At 46.1% G+C, this 19,233-nt stretch overlaps 1 protein-coding gene and 1 non-coding gene across 2 annotated transcripts in view; both read left to right on the forward strand.

Annotated features, from left to right (window-relative positions):
• Positions 1–234: 234 nt before the first annotated feature.
• Positions 235–398, forward strand: LOC137519914 (U1 spliceosomal RNA). The gene has a single exon (XR_011021282.1). It is a non-coding gene; the product is annotated as a U1 spliceosomal RNA (small nuclear RNA).
• An 8,071-nt stretch (positions 399–8,469) lies between these two features.
• GMDS (GDP-mannose 4,6-dehydratase) overlaps positions 8,470–19,233 on the forward strand; it is an 863,777-nt gene continuing 853,013 nt past the window's right edge. The window contains exons 1-2 of the mRNA XM_068234599.1: positions 8,470–8,598; positions 9,145–9,290. Coding sequence (XP_068090700.1) covers positions 9,201–9,290 — 90 coding nt within the window. The 5' untranslated portion in view covers positions 8,470–8,598; positions 9,145–9,200. The remainder of the gene's footprint in view (positions 8,599–9,144; positions 9,291–19,233) is intronic.

Genomic DNA, 19,233 nt, shown 5'->3' on the forward strand with positions numbered 1-19,233 from the left:
GAGCCCAATCTGTTTATAGTATTTAAAATGTGTCAACCCTCATGTCATGTAGGTGGTCATATTGGATGTGTGAATGGACCCTTAAAGTTAAGATGGGTACACACATCAGATAAAAGTCTTTGGAAAATGAAATATCACAGACCAATTTTACACCCTTCCATGTAGTATGAGAGCATACTCTACATAGTCTATTCTATTGAGCTGAACTCCCCACCAGCTAAAAATCTATGCAAGATACTTACCTGGCAGGGGAGACTCCATGATCATGAAGGTGGATCTCCCAGGGTGAGGCTCATCCATTGCACTTCGGGTGGGTTGACTCCTGCGATTTCCCCAAATGTGGGAAACTCGACTGCATAATTTGTGGTAGTGGGGGACTGCGTTCGCGCTTTCCCATGAGAAAAAAAAAATCTTTGCAAGATGCTGTACGCAAAGATGCTGTACACATGCAAAAGATCAGTATCTGCAAAATGCATTCATAGTCTATGATATCTGCAGATCTCATACACACCTTGTTTAACAGACAATCATCTGCAAATCAGATCCACCAGGATGGATCTTCAGATGATTTTCTGATCTGCAGATGAATGTCTGTTAAACAAGGTGTGTATGAGATCTGCAGATATCAGACTATGAATGCAATTTGCAGAAAGTGAAACTGATCTTTTGCAAATACTGATCTTTTGTATGTATACAGCATCTTTGTGAACAGCATCTTGCAAAGATTTTTTTATCTGATGGGGAGTTCAATTCAATAGATCAGACTGTGACGGTATGGCTCTCATACTACATGGAAGGGGGTAAAATTGGTCTGTGATCTTTCATTTTTCAAAGACTTTTATCTGATGTGTGTACCCACTTTTAGTCTATAAAAACAAAACTCTCCTCAGGAGGGGGAAGCCTCTGGATACTAAAGAGGCTTCCCCTGTCCTCCTCCGTCCTTTCAATTCTGTGCTGGGACTCCCGAAGTGTGACCTCCTTGTGCATACGCGCTAGCTACATCCTGCTTGGGCTCCAGCAGAAATGGCCAAGCTCAATCATGTCTGTGCTACTGCGCAGCTGCAGACGGCTCGCGTCTGTGCAGTGGTGTAGACCTGATCCAGCCCATCAAGCCGAGTTTTGGGAGTCTCAGCGCTGGAATGGAGGGACAGAGGATGACAAGGGGAGCCTCTTTAGGTTCTAGAGCCTTCCTTCTGAGGTGAATAACTAATAGGAGCACTTTTTTAAGTTGCAGGTACACTTTATGCCTCGTACACACTTTCAATTATGATATACCAATCCAATACCAATGGGGGTTTACCTAAACAATCTGCCACAGTATGTAATATTTGTTGACCCTCATACAAGAAGATGGTAAAATTGGTCAGTGATTGGACCATCAACTGCAAGTGTGTACCAGGCTGACTCACAGATTTCAAAAATAGACACAACAGATTGAAAGGTTTTTCATTTATCTCAAGTCTCAAAACAAGAGGAAAGTCTTGACCTATGATAGCACCTGTGAGTTGCTGTGGCTCTAAAAAAACATTTACCCACCTCCTCCCCAACAACCACATCACCTCCATCTCCCCGACCACACACTTCATACAAAGAAGCCACAAGAATTATGTTCAATAAGCCCTTGTCAAATATGCTAGGAGGGACACAGTGCTGAATTAGTGGGATCTAGGAGGATAATTAAAGCCTTTGGACTATCCAGCAGGGCTGTGGAGTCGGTACATCCGACTCCTCAGTTTATTGAAACCACCGACTCCAGGTACCCATCCGACAAGATAGCATAAAGCAGTTCTGAAATGGGGAAAAAAAAAAAAAAAAGATACCTATGGAAGAAAGGATTCCACAGCGCCACCTCAGTATATAGCTTTTTATTAGAATTAAAAAAGAGAGGTAACCATCCCCAGTGACATAAAAACGTCTTGTTTTTACCACAGTCCCCTCATTCCAGCACTGTCACCCCGTTCAAATCTGCCACCACTGGAGGCATTGGGAGCTAGTGTGTTCCTGAAGATGGGCAGCTCTGAAGTGTGCATGCACAAGCATGTTCATGCATGTGCAGTATGGCCTGTCCTCAGGAGCACAGAGCAGTATTCAACCGATGGGTCGAATAGCTCTAACAGGGGTGATAGCGATGGAACGAGTGGACCGTGAGAGGAACAGTAAAGGTGGGTACACACATCAGATAAAAGTCTTTGGAAAATGAAAGATCACAGACCAATTTTACCCCCTTTCATGTAGTATGAGACAGGGCTGTGGAGTCGGTCCAAAAATCCACCGACTCCGACTCCTCAGTTTAGGATTCCAAAGACTCCGACTCCTCTAATTTGCATATTACAATTTTGTTGATTAAAAGTATGTAACATGAAATTCGTCTCATAACTGCCAACGCTTAGGAATTTTACAAGCCAACTGAAGTGGGAAGGATATGTAGACTACTATATTTATTCCCTTTAGACTAAAACTAGTCCTTGGTAAGAGTACTTGTAAAAGGTACAAACCGGAACAAAGAACATCTATCAGGCCCTAGGCAATGTAAGTGTGGGTACATGTAAGAATGATGTGCAGGTACTCTGCAGGGGAATGAGGAGATTGTAAACAGACAACACCTCTGTGTTCAATGTGCACAGCATTCTCAGTGGATTCCCTGCAGCTCTGTGGGGAGTGCATATGTAGAGTATAGTACTACTGTGTAACAAAGTAAACCTGAGACAGATGAAATTAAAGTTTTATACATACCTGGGGCTTCCTCCAGCCGCCTTCAGGATAATCAGTCCCTCGTTGTCCTCCTCCACCACCTGGATCTTCTGCTATGAGTCCAGGTACTTGAGCGAGTCAGGCGTAGTGCGCATGCACACACTCCGCCTCCAGGAGCATACTACACCTGTGCAGCACTATTGCGCAGGTGCAGAATGTTCCTGGCTGTGGGAGCGGCATGCGGCCGGACAGCGCTGACTGGCTGAATTATCAGGACTCATAGCAGAAGATCTGGGTGGTGGAGGACAGTGAGGGACTGATTAGCCTGAAGGGGGCTGGAGGAAGCCCCAGGTATGTATAAAACTTTACTTTTCATCCGTCTCAGTTACCCTTTAATTTGTAGTCACCAAACCAAATTTTAATAACATATCAAATTATTTTATTTCATCAGCAAAGGGAGTGCATACATTTGCATAAATCAGCATCAGTGCAGAATTATTTCCATCTCATTGACCATCTCTATTTGTGACATAGCTACACATCAGGCTTTATTCTTACAGCATAGATGTTATTTAGTATATATAAGAGATTCCTGTGTACACATCATATATACAGTCACAATCAGATATGTATAGCTGACCTTAAAAATACGGGGACTGCTTTATTGAAGCAGCACAAGTAACTAATTTTGATTGGTTTATTTCATTTTTGTAGACTAAGCACAGCTATTACTGTATAGATACTGTATATATACATTATTTTTAATGACTATTATCTGAGAAATAGAACATTATATCATATTTTCTATTTTAATTACAGTTACAAATTCATTAGGAGTCGGAGCATTTTTTCCCGACTCCGACTCCAGGCACCCAAAATTGCCCGACTCCACGACTCCGACTCCACAACTCCGACTCCACAGCCCTGGTATGAGAGCCATACCTACACAGTCTATTCTATTAAACTGAACTCCCCATCAGATAAATATCTTTGCAAGATACTGCACACAAAGATGCTGTACATATGCAAAACATCAGTATCTATAGAAGATCAGTTCCCGCAAAAGATCCGTTCCTGCAAAATGCATTTATAGGCTATCATTCATAAAGCATTTCCGCATGCGGAAATTCTTAAAACAGCTGACTTAACCGACCACTTAGCAAAGTCAGCATTCATAAAGGCTCTTTCCGCATGAAAAAATGACACTACCGAGCAGAGTGATAAATCACCGCCTTGTGCGGTGATTATCGGAACAAATGTAGCAAAATGTTAATTCATAAAGATCACCGCAAGCGGTGTGAGGTCGGTAAGTACCGCTGCCTCTGATGTGGCGATACCAATGTAAGTGAATGGAGACACACAGACCTCCCAGGCAGCTGCAGCAGAGCGGAACACGGAGAAATGTATCAACTCGGCAGCTTCCGTGTCTCCGCCTGCCTACCGCCAGCCTAGTTCGGGGAATCTCCGCACTGCTACCGCACATGGATACTTTTTTATGAATGCCCACCCAGAAGTCTAAAACACCGCCAGCTGTGTTTTCCCGCACTGATTCTCCATACCGACAGCACTTTCATGAATGATAGCCATAGTCTATGATATCTGCAGATCTCATATACACCTTGTTTAACCTCCCTGGCGGACGCCGATGCAGTGGCTGTGTCCGCGGGGGGGATTTTTTAAAATAATAAATGTTTTCTGTCCCCCGGCACCACTCTGATCCCTCCCCCCCCCCCCCCCCGATCACCGCCGGCAATATTTACCCATCCGCGATCCCGCGAGAGCCGCAGCTTTAGCAATGAGCTTAACTGTCGTATGCCGACGATCGGACATGACGTCATGCGCAGTCCCAATCCTCCCCATAGCGAAGCCTGGAGCTGATTGGGAGGCTGCGTCATTGCGGGATCCCTGGGGGGTACGTATACCAGGGGCAATCGGTAGGGACCGGAGGGACTTGCCACACATAGTTAGCTAGAGAAGTGCTAGCTAACAATATAAAACATGTGATCTGGGGCCATGTGATCCCCTGCGGCGGCTAGCCCGACACTGTGTCGGACTTGGGCTTACCGCCAGGGAGGTTAACAGACATTCATGTGCAGATCAAACAATCATCTGCAGATCCAAAGATCCATCCTGGTGGATCTGATCTGCAGATGATTGTCCGTTAAACAAGGTGTGTAGGAGATCTACAGATATAAACTATGAGTGCATTTTGCAGGAACGGATCTTTTGCAGGAACTGATCTTTTGCATGTGTACAACATCTTTGTGTACAGCATCTTGCAAAGATTTTTATCTGATGGGGAGTTCAGCTCAATAGAATACACTGTGTAGCGTATACTCTCATACTACATGGAAGGAGGTAAAATTGGTCTGTGATCTTTAATTTTCCAAAGACTTTTATCTGATGTGTGTATCCACCTTAAAGGGAACCTGAAGTGAGTAAAATTATTTAAAATAAACACATGACGTAGCTGCAAATGAATATTACATACTAACCTCAACATCAGTTCCTTTCAGAAGCTCACCATTTTCTTCTTACAAGCAAGAAGTTTTAAATCAGGATGATACCATTTATTGGCTAACTACAAATGAATAAGAATAAACAAGCTTTCGGCCTTGCAGCCTTCGTCAGGTTTACATCCTGTTAGTTTGCAAGCTGGTGGTACAGACAGCTTATATACATGCAACATCAAAAGGGAAAACAGATATTTTTTTCAAGCATAAATACATCATTAAGATGCCTTAATACAAACAGACCATCTAAATGGGGTAAGATGAGGATCCTTGTTTACTTTATTGCTCACAGACCTGGTATTAGGATTGACCCAGAGGTATCGTAAATTCTTAGTTCACAAGTTCAGCTAGGGTGGCTGAGACAGTTCATATATCATCAATCTCATACCAATATAGAAAGTTGTTGTCCTTATTCAGACCCTTCTGCACAGCTTTGAAACAATTTATAAATTTCGTTTCTGCTATTAATCGGTCATTTGACGTTTTGAAGCCGCCCTTCAGGGCAGTGACACGAAGATCATCCATGCTGTGTCCGTTGGACCAAAAGTGTGTAGCAACTGGGAGTCCAGATTTGGTATCATTAATAGTGTGCCTGTGTCCATTCATACGTTTGCGCAGAGTTTGTCCAGTTTCTCCCACGTACATAACATTGGGGCATTTAGCACACATGATCAGATATACCAGATTGGTGGACCCACAAGAAAATGTACCTTGTATTCTGTACTCCTGTTGTGAACCTGGTATCGTTACCCTGTCAGTGGAGTAAATGTGTCTGCAGGTCCCACATATTTTTTGTCGGCAGGGTGATGTTCCGTTTTGTTGAGGCCTATTCAAAGAGCTCCTGACAATCATCTGTTTTAGATTGTGTGGTTGCCGATATGACAAGAGTGGAGGTTTAGGGAATATCGTTCTCAGTCTGTGATCCTTGTGTAAAATGGGATGAAGTTCCTTAGCAATCCTCCTTAAGATTTCCAGGTGTGGGTTGTAGGTGACAACCAAAGGGACACGTTCCTCTTTCTGGTTTTGCATATATTTGAGGAGTTCAGTCCTGGGGATGTTGCTGGCTTTCCTGATTTGGGCCTCAGCCATGGGAGGACTGTAACCTTGTTTAATGAAAGTGTTCTTAAGGTGATCCAGGTGCTTGTCTCTGTCCATCCTGTCAGAACAAATCCGGTTGTACCTTATAGCTTGGCTGTAAATTATAGAGTTCTTAATGTGCTTGGGATGAAAACTGTCATATCTTAGGTATGTGGGACGGTCTGTAGGTTTGCGATACACAGAGGTTTAAGTAAACAAGATCCTTATCTTACCCCATTTAGATGGTCTGTTTGTATTAAGGCATCTTAATGATGTATTTATGCTTGAAAAAAATATCTGTTTTCCCTTTTGATGTTGCATGTATATAAGCTGTCTGTACCACCAGCTTGCAAACTAACAGGATGTAAACCTGACGAAGGCTGCAAGGCCGAAAGCTTGTTTATTCTTATTCATTTGTAGTTAGCCAATAAATGGTATCATCCTGATTTAAAACGTCTTGCTTTTACTGATGGCTAACACAGTACAATACCCTACTGCTACTACTTTCTTCTTACAGTGATCCCTTTCCAGTTCTGACAATATTTAGTCAGAACTGAAATATACCAGTTGCTGTCAGTTATATATCAGCAGCTGTCAGTTACAACTGAATGTGCAAGGTAATCACCCATGTTTCCCTATGGCTCAAGTGGATATTACAGTTTAACAGTGTGCTGCCCAGGAAGCTGTTTTGGGTAATGGCCATTTTTAAAATGGAGGACAGAGAATTCCATTGATCACACTGGACAAATGGGACGCAGAAGAGGAGTAAGAGATTGAGCAGTAAACTACACAGGAGGTAAGCATGACCTGTGTATGGTTATTTTGACTTTTTACTTTCAGTTCAGGTTCTCTTTAAAGGGATACTGTAGGGGGGGTCGGGGGAAAATGAGTTGAACTTACCCGGGGCTTCTAATGGTCCCCCGCAGACATCCTATGTTGGCGCAGCCACTCGCCGATGCTCCGGCCCCGCCTCCAGTTCACTTCTGGAATTTCTGACTTTAAAGTCAGAAAACCACTGCGCCTGCGTTGCCATGTCCTTGCTCCCGCTGATGTCCCCAGGAGTGTACTGCGCAGACACAGACCATACTGGGCCTGCGCTGTGCGCTCTTGGTGACATCAGCAGGATCGAGGACACGGCAACGCAGGCGCAGTGGTTTTCTGACTTTAAAGTCAGAAATTCCAGAAGTGAACTGGAGGCGGGGCCGGAGCATCGGTGAGTGGCTGCGCCAACACAGTATGTCTGCGTGGGACCATTAGAAGCCCCGGGTAAGTTCAACTCATTTTCCCCCGACCCCCCTACAGTATCCCTTTAAGGCTCTATACAACCCAAAGCCTTCCCTTTTCATAGGTATCTGTTTATTTTAAATCCACTTCAGATTTGCATTAAGCAGTCTTGTACACACACTAAATGAATTCAAGTCAAGTGTGTGTATGATGCTTACCTGTAGCCCTAAAGCATTGTACACAAATTAGAGCAAAAGAAACCATTTGAAGCCATTTGACTGTTGAAATATGTGTGCATTTTAGATTACCAATCTATTGAATGACATTTTTATACTTCTATACATAGTAAGGCGGAAGCAAAATTTGTAAAGTCTTCGGTCCTCCTCACAGGACAAACATAATAGTCACCATCGCATTAGACTTAATTCCTTGAAAGTCAGCCCATAACTCATTTTCAGCATCCTCTACTGACTGAATAAACAAGTGCAACATCCGGTTTGTTCTGTCACAAACGAACACGTGTACCCTTCCAGAAATCGGAAAGCGTCTGATCCGCCATCACAAATGTGATAAGATAGCGTGTCATGCAGATGAGCTGGTAGATCCCACCTACAGCCGAACCCGGAAATGCGACTGCTCTCACTAGTGGGAAATTTGCAGCGAGTTCTTACAGTACCAGGCGATGTGCACAGCGGTCCCGTGTCAGGGTGACGTCACTAAGGTCCTTTTGCCTACTAGGTACTGTATCTGCCGAGCAGTAACCTTAGAGCTGTCTGTTTGACAGGCGGAGGGGAAGGCAATGGGTGGAACCATAGCGTCCGTCGGTGTGACAGGCGGAGGGGCAGGACCACAATAATCTGTCTGTGTGACAAAGTAAAGGGGCGTGTAATGGGCAGGGCCTTGCCTGCAGCTGAGATTACCGATTGGCTGCTGTGGGAGCCGCTGCATTCAATATCAGGTGCGAAAGAGGAAGTGAATAAATGAGCAGCTGAGGAAAATTATCCGAGCATTATCGATACTTATTTAATTCACCGCTTCCTGCACGCCCGTCGCCAATCGCCATTTCCGACGGGGAGTGAACACAGCACTCTAAGTAATTAATGGTTTTTGGTTTGCAGTGTGCTTGTTAGGCTTCCAGAAAGCTCAAATCAAGGTTATGTTACCAATTTACTGTACAAGTATTGTAAACTAGACTCCCCAAGTGTGGAAAAACTGTCCATTGTTCGGCTTTGCCATTTCATCTTTCCTTATGGCCTTACATATGACTAGCGAATATCTGTAAATGTTTTGGTTGTGCATTGAAATCAAGTCCGAGGTGCTGTGCTGTTTTATGGGTCTTGTCTGCAGAGCTTGGATCTTAGGTGTTTGAGATCTCGTTGATGTAATGTGCTTGCACCTGCTGTCACTAGTCCTCTCTATTTCCTTATTGAAACACTCCCTTTCATGAGCCACTGACTGACATTTTCCACACCTTCCTTTCTTTTAGTATGGTAATTGTTCTGTCCCATTCTCTGCTTTTGCAGGGCGTCAGGCTCCAGTAGAAATCTAATTCCCTTTTCCACGCCTTTCTCCACTGGCAGCTGTTCAACCTGTCTTACCTGTCATTTCCTTCTTTCCTTTCTTCCTCTCTGTGACTTAGGCATCACTGCACGCAGCTAGTCTACTCTGCAAGCAAATCGTCCCACGCTGTGAAGCATGGCATGCAACCAGGGAAGTGGATCCAGCTCTCCGTCAAACGGTGGCAAATCCAAAAAAGTTGCCCTTATCACAGGAATTACAGGCCAGGTGAGAACATCTTGCTGATGGATTTATTTTTTTATTTTTTTTGCTGAACTCTTTTATAGGCTGTTAAATTAGCTACACAGTTTTGAGTACTCTTTGGGCTGGTGCACACCAGAGCGGTTTTTAAAATGCTTGCAGGGGGTTAACCGCTTGGCTAATGAAAGTGAATGGGATGGTGCACACCAGAGCAGTCGTTTTTTCCACAAATGCAAACTCGGGGGCTGCAGCATTTTTTAGATTTTGGAGGTGTTTCTGCCTCAATGTTAAAGTATAGGAAAGCGGAAAACTGCTCTGAGAAACTCTAGATCAGAGCAGTTTTCCAGGTGTTTTTGTTAAGCTGTCCAGTAACAGCTTTACTGCAACAATATTTGTAATCTGCTACGCAAACTCTCCAAAAACCACTAGGCATGTTTACAAAACATGCCTAGAATCGCTCTGAAATTTGCTTCAAAAACCTCTAGCATTTTGAGGGTCTGCTAGAGGTTTTTGGTGTGCACTGGGCCTTTATTCTTTTAAAAGATGGCATCTTTGCCAAATACTTGCTTGAGGGAATACATGAAAAACCATTAAGATTTTCAGTAAATTGCAGTTTTATCTGTGTGTGTGTGTGTGTGTGTGTGTGTGTGTGTGTGTGTGTGTGTGTGTGTGTGTGTGTGTGTGTGTGTGTGTGTGTGTGTGTGTGTGTGTAAACATATATCTCATATTGAAAAAAAAGCAGAGCATTTTTTTATATAAAGAAACCTGGTAGCTAGAAAGGTAACTGAGGTAATGCCAGAAAAGTGTGTATTTCTCCACTCATACTACAGCAAACCACCCATTATCCAGCACCAGTGGGGATTGACTGATGCTGGATAACTGCAGTTTTTGGTTGCTTGAGTTGATGATAAAATTAGGCCTAGCTAATACAGTACTATACTCTACTTGTTATACATACCACGAGTTCTGTATTTCATTGTAATAGCAAAATATCTAGCACCCGAAGCAAAGTTTATTGGCAATTAGGGCAGTCAGACTGCAGTGTGACCAGTAATTAGGTCATAAATTACATGTGGCTGAGAAACACATGGGAGCAGGCTCATTAAAGATTTGTCTGTATGGGTGGTGAATAATCCATAAATAAACCTTACCTGAGGCAGATAAATCATCTTAATTCAGATTTTAAGCTTTCAATACAAAGTAATACCACATACAAGGTATATCACCCTGCAGGGATTGGGAGTTGATCTCTTAGTGCATGTTCCAGGGCTGAGGCTGTACAGCTGTGTCACTAGCCTGTAGGCTAGTGATGTATTCTGTCGCTATGTAGGAAGAGGAGAGGCTGGACAAAATGTCATATGGCAAAGGGTACAGAGAACAGTTTTCTTGGGGTGAGTTGATCTGCTAGGGGGAGGGCATCGGGGCCCACACAATAGATTCTCAGTGGAGTTAGTCCTTTGCGTCCTAGGCTGAGTTTTATTTAGCCCAACCCTCTCCATGTACCACCAACAGTGCATGTTTTACAGAAAACCTCACTTTCACAGGTGAGGTAATTAGTGTCGCTGCATAGCTGATTATCTACTAAGGTCATCTGGCAGGGGTGAGAGCACTATCCCTCAGTCCACATTTTTGTGGAATATGCAGTATAGATGCATCGCTAGCCAAAAGGCTAGTTACTTCTCCTGTCCCTATGGTGTCACAGGACCCCTCGTGGCTAGACAGCAAATTGCCTTCCAATCGGTTTTAGCACACAGACCATGCAAGCTGTGGTCACGATCGGTGCGCAGAAACCGCTGGGATTTGGGCAGCAGACCGATTTGGAGGGAGCTTGTGAGTTACGGTAATTTACAAATTACACACTTTCAGGGTATAACTGCCACCACCTCTGTTTCCTGAGACAGAGGAACGCATTGACTGGCTGAGCCTAGATCTACAAATAAAAAACGGTTAAACACACACTATTCTGTCTAGCTTGCAACAATACAATAGTAGCGTCTCTTCAGAAGTCAGCGTTCAGTTTGTGCAGCTGAATAGCAGGGTAGCTGAATCAATAAAATGATAGCGTCGGTTTATTAAAAATGCAATATAAATTAATATATACAGAAAACCGTTAAAAGCAACAATTATGGAGACACATTGATAACCCAGTATAGAAAATAAAAATGGAGAAAACTGATACTTGATGATCGTGGAAATAAGTCCTTTCTGGGAAAATCTGAGTACATGGAGAATGTCCTTTGTTTCAGTCCAGGAAACCGGCTGCCAGCCGCATGGTCCTCTGGCTGACTTGATCAGGTGATGGTACACAGGGGAGGACTGAATTGCCCGGGCAGCTCATTTACTTTTAATGGAGCTGGGTTCAGAGGCGGGCTTCCAGAGTCGGCCCCCGGGCCGGACTATATGGTAATCGCAAGCCTTTCACAAGCCCCATAACCCTGACATTTTCTCTAGGCCGACCTACGTGGCCGGCACACAAATAATTACATATTATCGATCCCCAGAACCTACCGATTAATGATACCTTGGATGCGGGTGTTAGGGCGTATGGTTCCCGAGGGGTCCATAACTCCTTAAAGAGAGTCTGAAGCGAGAATAAATCTCACTTCAGACCTCATAAATAGCAGGGGCACGTGTGCCCCTGCTAAAACGCCGCTATAGCGCGGCTTAACGGGGGTCCCTTCACCCCCAAATCCCCCTCGATACACCCGGGGAGCGCTTCCTGGTTGGGGCAGGGCTAGCCGCCGCAGCCCTGCCCCACGCGCGTCTGTCAGCGCGTATCTCCGCCTCTCCCCCGCCCCTCTGTCTTCCTTCACTGAGAGGGGCGGGGGAGAGGCGGCGATGCGCCGCTGACAGACGCGACTGGAGGCAGGGCTGCAGCCGTTAGCCCTGCCTCCAGGAAGCAATAAATCATGACCAAATCTGCGACCCAGTGTCGCAGTGGTCGTTTTGGGGGTGAAGGGACCCCCGTTAAGCCGCGCTATAGCGGCGGTTTAGCAGGGGCACACGTGCCCCTGCTATTTATGAGCTCTGAAGCGAGATTTATTCTCGCTTCAGTCTCTTTAACCGAACGAGGTATGATTATTTGTATACCATGACGTTGGTCAAATGTTAGCGAATCCGAATACACTTCTCCCACCTCTGGGTGACACTCGGTTTTCCTTTAATAAGCAGAAATCATAAATCACATGCATCCTTTCCCTTTTGAACCATGGAGACGCTTTGTCTGGGTAGTCTGATCTCCTGCTGGGATTAGCTTCCTTGGCTCTGAAAAGACTCCTGGTTGGTTAATTAACATCTGAGTGTGAGATCAGCTTGGACAAACTGTTGTACCCCTCTGGCTTAATTAGCAAGTCACAGGGCCAGGTTTCATGAAAAGAACTCTAACTCCTATGAAGACAGCAGAGACCCCCCAGGCTGGACTGCCTGGTATCCACAGACATAAGTAAGATTCTGATTTGGCAGCGCAACGACAATCGAGGCTGGAAACCGATTGCGTTTTCTGATCTGACGGATCGTCCGTCACACCCCCCCCCCTTTCCCCCCCCCCAGAAAAAAGGCTTCAGCCACGCATCTACAAGGTGTGGCGTTGCCGCTGATCTGGCCGACGGGTCTCAAGCTGCCGGTACGGCGGGATAACCCATTGGAGCCTGTTGCTCGGTTCACATGGACAGGTTGCTGTCCGCTACCCTCAGGTTTGACCCGAAATGGACCTTTCTGGACAGGTTGGTTGCGCCACTGCGTTCGGATGTGGCGTCTGCCAGGACTGCTTACAACCGGCAGTAGGTTGGGTAGGTCAACAGCCAGCCCACGCAGGGGTTCCCTGCTAAGTGGCTGTAGACCTAAGGGAACCCCGCGGGAATCCCTGGACCTTCCCAGCCCCTGACAGACAGCACATGCTTTGCAGTAGTTTGCTACATCCCTGTTCATCCTGGGCCAATAAAGCTGTTTCCAAATACAGGCAAGTGTCTTGTGGACACCTGAGTGCCCTGTCAGAGGATTACCATGTGCGGATTTCAACACATGTCCCCTGACCGCACTCGGGACCACAAGCCATTTGGTATTCGCATGTGATCTACCGGTAGGGGGCTGTACAGACTCGCTGTACAGTCTCCCACCTTCCCAGTACACCTTGAAAGCGGCCCCATCTGCGAGGGGCTCAGAGGTTTGCTGCCTGAGCGCCTCCAGGCTTGGGTCACTTTGTAGTGCTGCTGTGAGTACAGCGCTGTCAGTTTCAACCAGCTGGCCCATGACACATGAAGTCAGTGGCTGAAGGTCCTCACCTCCGGGGTCAGTACTGAACGAGGAGTTCAGTGCGGAGCCCACAATTCTGGCAGCACCCGGGGTGACTGCTATCACAGGCACATCATTAGCATTACAAGAATTGACATTTTTTTTACATCGACACATGCATTAAGAACAGTGACAGGTACAGTAACATTTCAATCAGACAGTTTGTACATTAAACACAGGTACAATTACATCTTAATCACTACAGACAGTTGGTACATCAAACTCAGGTACCTTTGAAGCAGGCACTATTGAACCCGGTACCCTTGAACTGGGCACATTCAATCCACCTTCCCCTGGTGCTCTCCCAAGTGTGTAAAGTATCTGGTGGTGGGCGGAGAGTCCATCTCCTTCTGTGAGCAACAAGGCGGTTGTGGCAGGTTCATAATAGGACACAAGCTTGCCCAAATCAGTCCCCAGCAACAGAGACTGGGAGATCATTCACAACCCCAACAACCCTTTCTTGAACCCCCGAGTCGAGCTTCACTCTCGCTTGGGCTATGTGTAAAAGCGTGCCCTCTACTCCAGTAAGGGCAAGGGATCGGCTGGAGCTGATGCTCTCCTTTGGCACCAGGTGTGAGTGAACTGTGATATCAGCTCCGGTGTCTCGGAATCTGTTAACAACTTTGTCCACTCTAATAGGCTGCTGCTGGTCGGTTCGGTCCCGGATTTCCTTTCCGCGGGCAAACAGAACAAAATCTGATGATCCAGGCTGTGGTTTGCTGGCTGATTGCCTTTGCCGTGGGTGAGGTACAGGTGATCTAGGTGCTGGTGGTGTCTGCCTCCGCTCCGGACAGTCAAATTTCATGTGTTTGGGCTGGCGGCAGTAGTGACAGGTGACTCCCTCAGGGGCTGCAGGCCTGGGCGCAGCAGCTGCGCTGGGTGGCCTCTGTGGCGGACGGCTCACAGGGGCAGGAGAGTCTGCCGGAGTATTGGGCTGACCCCCTCTCCAGCTGGATGGTGCAGTTCTGCGTGTGTCAGGCACCCGGGTAGTCGCAAAGGTTTCAGCAAGGTCTGCAGCGACAGTTGCTGACGCAGGCTTGCACTCCAGCACAAACTGTTGTACATCAGCCGGGCGAATGTTCAGAAACTGTTCTAGGACTATCAAGTCCTCCAGGACATCATAAGACCCTTTGGTGAGGCCTAGAGTCCACTGGCGGAGTGTGGTGAGTAAATTGCTGACCACATCTCGCTAAGAGTCAGTATATATTTTTTTTTTTTTTGCCAGGTCCTGAACTTTTTGTGATAGGCTTCTGGCGTCAGCTGGTATTTAGTAATGATAGCGTCTTTTATAGCTGCATAATCATTATCTTTTTCCGCAGGTAACTCTGTGAAAGCATCAAGCACTTTTGTAGCGCAGCAAAGGTGTCAATGTCTGGCCCACTGGTCTTGGGACAGACAATACTGACGGCATGCTTTTTCAAAAGACCGCAAAAACAAGTCAATGTCTGTCTCTTTTTCAATATTAGCAAATTTAAATTTTGCACTTACGGGTGATGCTCCTTCAGCAGGGAGGCTGGGCGGTGAACTCCGGCTGGCCAGTTGAACTTTTGCCATGTTCAGTTCATGCTGTCGTTGGAGCTCCTGTTCTGTAGCTTGGCGCGCCTCACGCGCTTCTGCAGCCTGGCGCTCTCGCTCCTCACGCTTTTGCTCCGCCATGTACTGTGGGTACGTTTCCAGGTCAGTGTCCATCAGCTTTCGTAATGCCAGCTGCATTACCGGGTCAGCACAAATGGACATTCCAGTACTGGCCGGTTCCGGGCGAGTACTCGGAGGAACTCTGAGATCGGGGTCCACACTGACAGTCTCCTGTAACTGTTGCTGCATTGCCCACAGGTTGCTCAACCTATGTACGCTCAGGATCTTCAGTCTCTGGTTCCCCTCAACGTGAGTCAGATGGGCTGGCGTCCACCTCAGCGGACACATCCAGCTCCCGCAGTTGCTGGCTATCCCATCTGTACAAGTCTGTTATCAGGTCCTGTTGCTTGCGGCAGATGTCAATGCCTCTCGCTTGGCAAAGATTTTGCAGGTCTGCCAGGCACATGTTCTTGTAGTTCCCGGACATTTCCATGCCAAATAAAATAAAACTTTTGGGGAGGGGTACTGGCTACAGTCTCTTTGTATATATAAAAAAATATTGTGTTTTCAGCTACTACCAACGAATTTGTTAGTTTCTCGATAGGGCTAACTAGATAGCGCTATCTTGATACTTTCAGCACAACACAGATCCCATCTCTTCAGAAGTCAGGGTTCAGTTTGTGCGGCTGAATAGCAGGGTAGCTGAATCAATAAAATGACTATAGCGTCGGTTTATTAAAAATGCAATATAAATTAATATATACAGAAAATCGTTAACATCAACAATTATGGAGACAAATTGAAAACACAGTATAGAAAATAAAAATGGAGAAAACGGATACTTAAAGTTCGTGGAAATAAGTCCTTTCTGGGAAAATCTGAGCACATGGAGAATGTCCTTTGTTTCAGTCCAGGAAAATGGCTGCCAGCTGCATGGTCCTCTGGCTGGCTTGATCAGGTGATGGTACACAGGGGAGGACTGAGTTGCCCGGGCAGCTCATTTACTTTTAATGGAGCTGCGTTCAGAGGCAGGCTTCCAGAGTCGGCCCCCGGGCCGGACTATGGTAATCACATCTGGGCAGGGCCTTTCACAAGCCCCATAACCCTGACATTTTCTCTAGGCTGACCTATGTGGCCGGCACACAAATAATTACATATTATCGATCCCCAGAACCTACCGATTAATGATACCTTGAATGCGGGTGTTAGGGCGTATGGTTACCTAGGGGTCCATAACTCAACCGAACGAGGTATGATTATGATTTGTATACCACGACGTTGGTCAAATTTTAGCAAATCCGAATACACTACTCCCACCTCTGGGTGACACTCTGTTTTCCTTTAAGCAGAAATCATAAATCACATGCATCCTATCCCTTTTGAACCATGGAGACGCTTTTTCTGGGTAGTCTGATCTCCTGCTGGGATTAGCTTCCTTGGCTCTGAAAAGACTCCTGGTTGGTTAACATCTGAGTGTGAGATCAGCTTGAACAAACTGTTGTACCCCTCTGGCTTAATTAGCAAGTCACAGGGCCAGGTTTCATGAAGACAGACATAAGATTCTGATTTGGCAGCGCAACGACAATCAAGGCAGGAAACAGATTGCGTTTTCTGGTCTGACTGCTCGTCCATCACATATGGCAATTCGGCCAATGTGTGGTGCATGACAGAGAAGGTGGCGCAAGGGAGAAAACAATCGGATCTATTCACTAAGCATTACTGTATTTGGTAATGCTGAAAACAGCAGATTTTACCAATCCCCTTCCCAAATTACAATTCACTGAATCTATTACTGCACAGAAAATTAGTATTACCGACTAGTGAGGTAAATTAGACTTGTGCGGTAAATGCCTCAGAAAATGTCAGAGCAATTCACAAAGATTTCTGCATTTGGTAAACCATGCAGAAGTGTTCTGTAGTATTCTCCAGCTCATGGCAGCCAATAACTCACTTTTCATGCTCTCTCTGTGATAGATTTGACAGCTTTTAGGAAGAGCCAGGCAGCCAACAGGGAGAGTCACACAGCCGTGCTTCTCACTTTGTTGCGATGGGGTATCGGGTGGGTCTTCACTTACAGAGCAGAGGAAGGTGACTTTTTTTGAGTCTTTTCTGCATTCCTTTAGATGTGAAAATCTCTATTCTGTGGAGCTCCCCCTGGTGGCTTCACCACATGTAAAGGAATGTCAAAGATGCACTGGACAGAAAACCCTGACTCATACAAATAGCTTCCTGCCTCACCGCTGACCTGCTACACGACTGGTAAGTGACACTTAGGGTCGGGCCACCCTAGATGCGGTTGCAGAGCGCAATCCGCGCTCCAGGCTCTGGATTTCTAAAACGGAATGCCAACAGATTCGTGCTGCCCTTTGCAGCATACATTCCCAGGTTTGTTTGCCTTAAAAAAAACAGTTCCCCCAGCTCTGTTTGGGGGGGGGGGGGGTGCTGAGCTGGAGGGGGCAGCAGCCAGGAAGGGGGCCCAATGGGCACAGTGGTGGGGAGGGGGTAGGACCCTCCTCCCTCACCTGGATGCCCCTTCTGCGCTCTTTTCACTACCCCTCCGTGTATCGGGGGTCCGTGAAAAACATCCAAATCCGGACTCTCCGGTTTTAACATTGGTATCTGTGGCTCTTGTTTTGGTCTGCGTCAAAAACCGGTGCCACGGATACGGTTTTAAAGCAAGTGTGAACTGACCCTTACCGAGCACGGCTTAGTGAATTGAGGCATAAGCATGTTTGTTTGGTAAATTGCCTCATGCATAAGATCTTTAGCGAATTTGGGGAACAAAGTGTGAAATACTGAATGCAGTATTTTGCCAACTAAATTTATTTTACTGAACTGCCCTTAGTGACTAGAGCCCTATGCAGGTGAAATAATTTGGCATGCTGGATCTCTTGCTGATGTGCCCCAACACTATTCTCAAGGCCCATGAACAGTACGTTTTGCAGAAAACCACAAACATTCACAGGTGAGGTAATTGGTGCCTCAGCAGAGCTGATTAGCTACATATGTGGATTTCCACAGAACATGCACTGTTGGTGGGCCTTGAGGACAGGGTTAGGGAACAGTGTATATACAGCCTTACTGTTCTCCTCCTGGTGTCCTTGTTCCCTTGCAGGTGACTCTGTTTGAATCTCTCAACGTGGGAGAATTTGGTAGTCTTCAGAAGCACTCTTGTGCCCGAAGATGGGCAGCTCTGTACTGCGCATGCGTGAGAGGGAGCTCGCGCATGCACAGTATGGAGCAGCCTTTCTTTGGAAGCCCCAGTGCTTCTGAAGACTACCGAAGCCCACCCAACGACTAAGAGCAATCGTGGACTGCTAACGGGGGAGCCTGTAGGGGAACGAGGAGACAGAAGAGAATGGGAAGGCTCTATAGGACCCAAACCCTTCCTTCTCCTTAATTGAGTAGCTGGTTTTGCTTTGTTTTTTTCATTTCAGACTCCCTTTAATACTTTTAGCCATAGAACCTGCACAAGCATGAAGATCAGATGTTTCTTAGGCCTATTTTCCACGGACAGTTGATAGGCAGTGAAATGCTTCTCAAACTAGCAACTGCTCCATGCTGCCTGGTAACTGCTTGCTGAGCACACAGTACAACTGTGGAAAAGAGGTCTTAGGGCCAGTTTCCTTTAGCCACCACGGGCAGCTGCGATACGCCATGCAAGGCAATGGGATGGATCCGCAGTCTCCCGCATGAAAACTGAGGGCAGTGCCGGCCAAATCGCTAGGGCAAGCGATTTGGGCTGCAGCATTATTTCCTATGGCAAAGTTTCCCCCAGCGATTCGCCTGCGGCATAACTCTGTGGATTTGGCCCGGTTTCCATGGTAGTGGAAAAAGGCCCTTACTGAAATCTGACAATTATCCACATGCCTGTTTCAGGTGTGGGATTTAGAAACTATCAGTTTAGCAGGAATGCCAGGCAACTGGTATTGTTAAAATCGGAATTTGGCAGCCATCATATGCTTATTACTTCATACATTTTTATATTAAACATTATTTTTTATGTATATTTTGTAAGAGGGCTTTTTGTTCTGGTCTCAAATTTTCCTAGTGGGTCCTAAGGTGGCTATACATCAGCCGACTTGGTGACGATCAACCATCCAGT

This window comes from Hyperolius riggenbachi, chromosome 5, assembly GCF_040937935.1.
Source record: "Hyperolius riggenbachi isolate aHypRig1 chromosome 5, aHypRig1.pri, whole genome shotgun sequence".
Lineage (NCBI taxonomy): Eukaryota > Metazoa > Chordata > Amphibia > Anura > Hyperoliidae > Hyperolius > Hyperolius riggenbachi.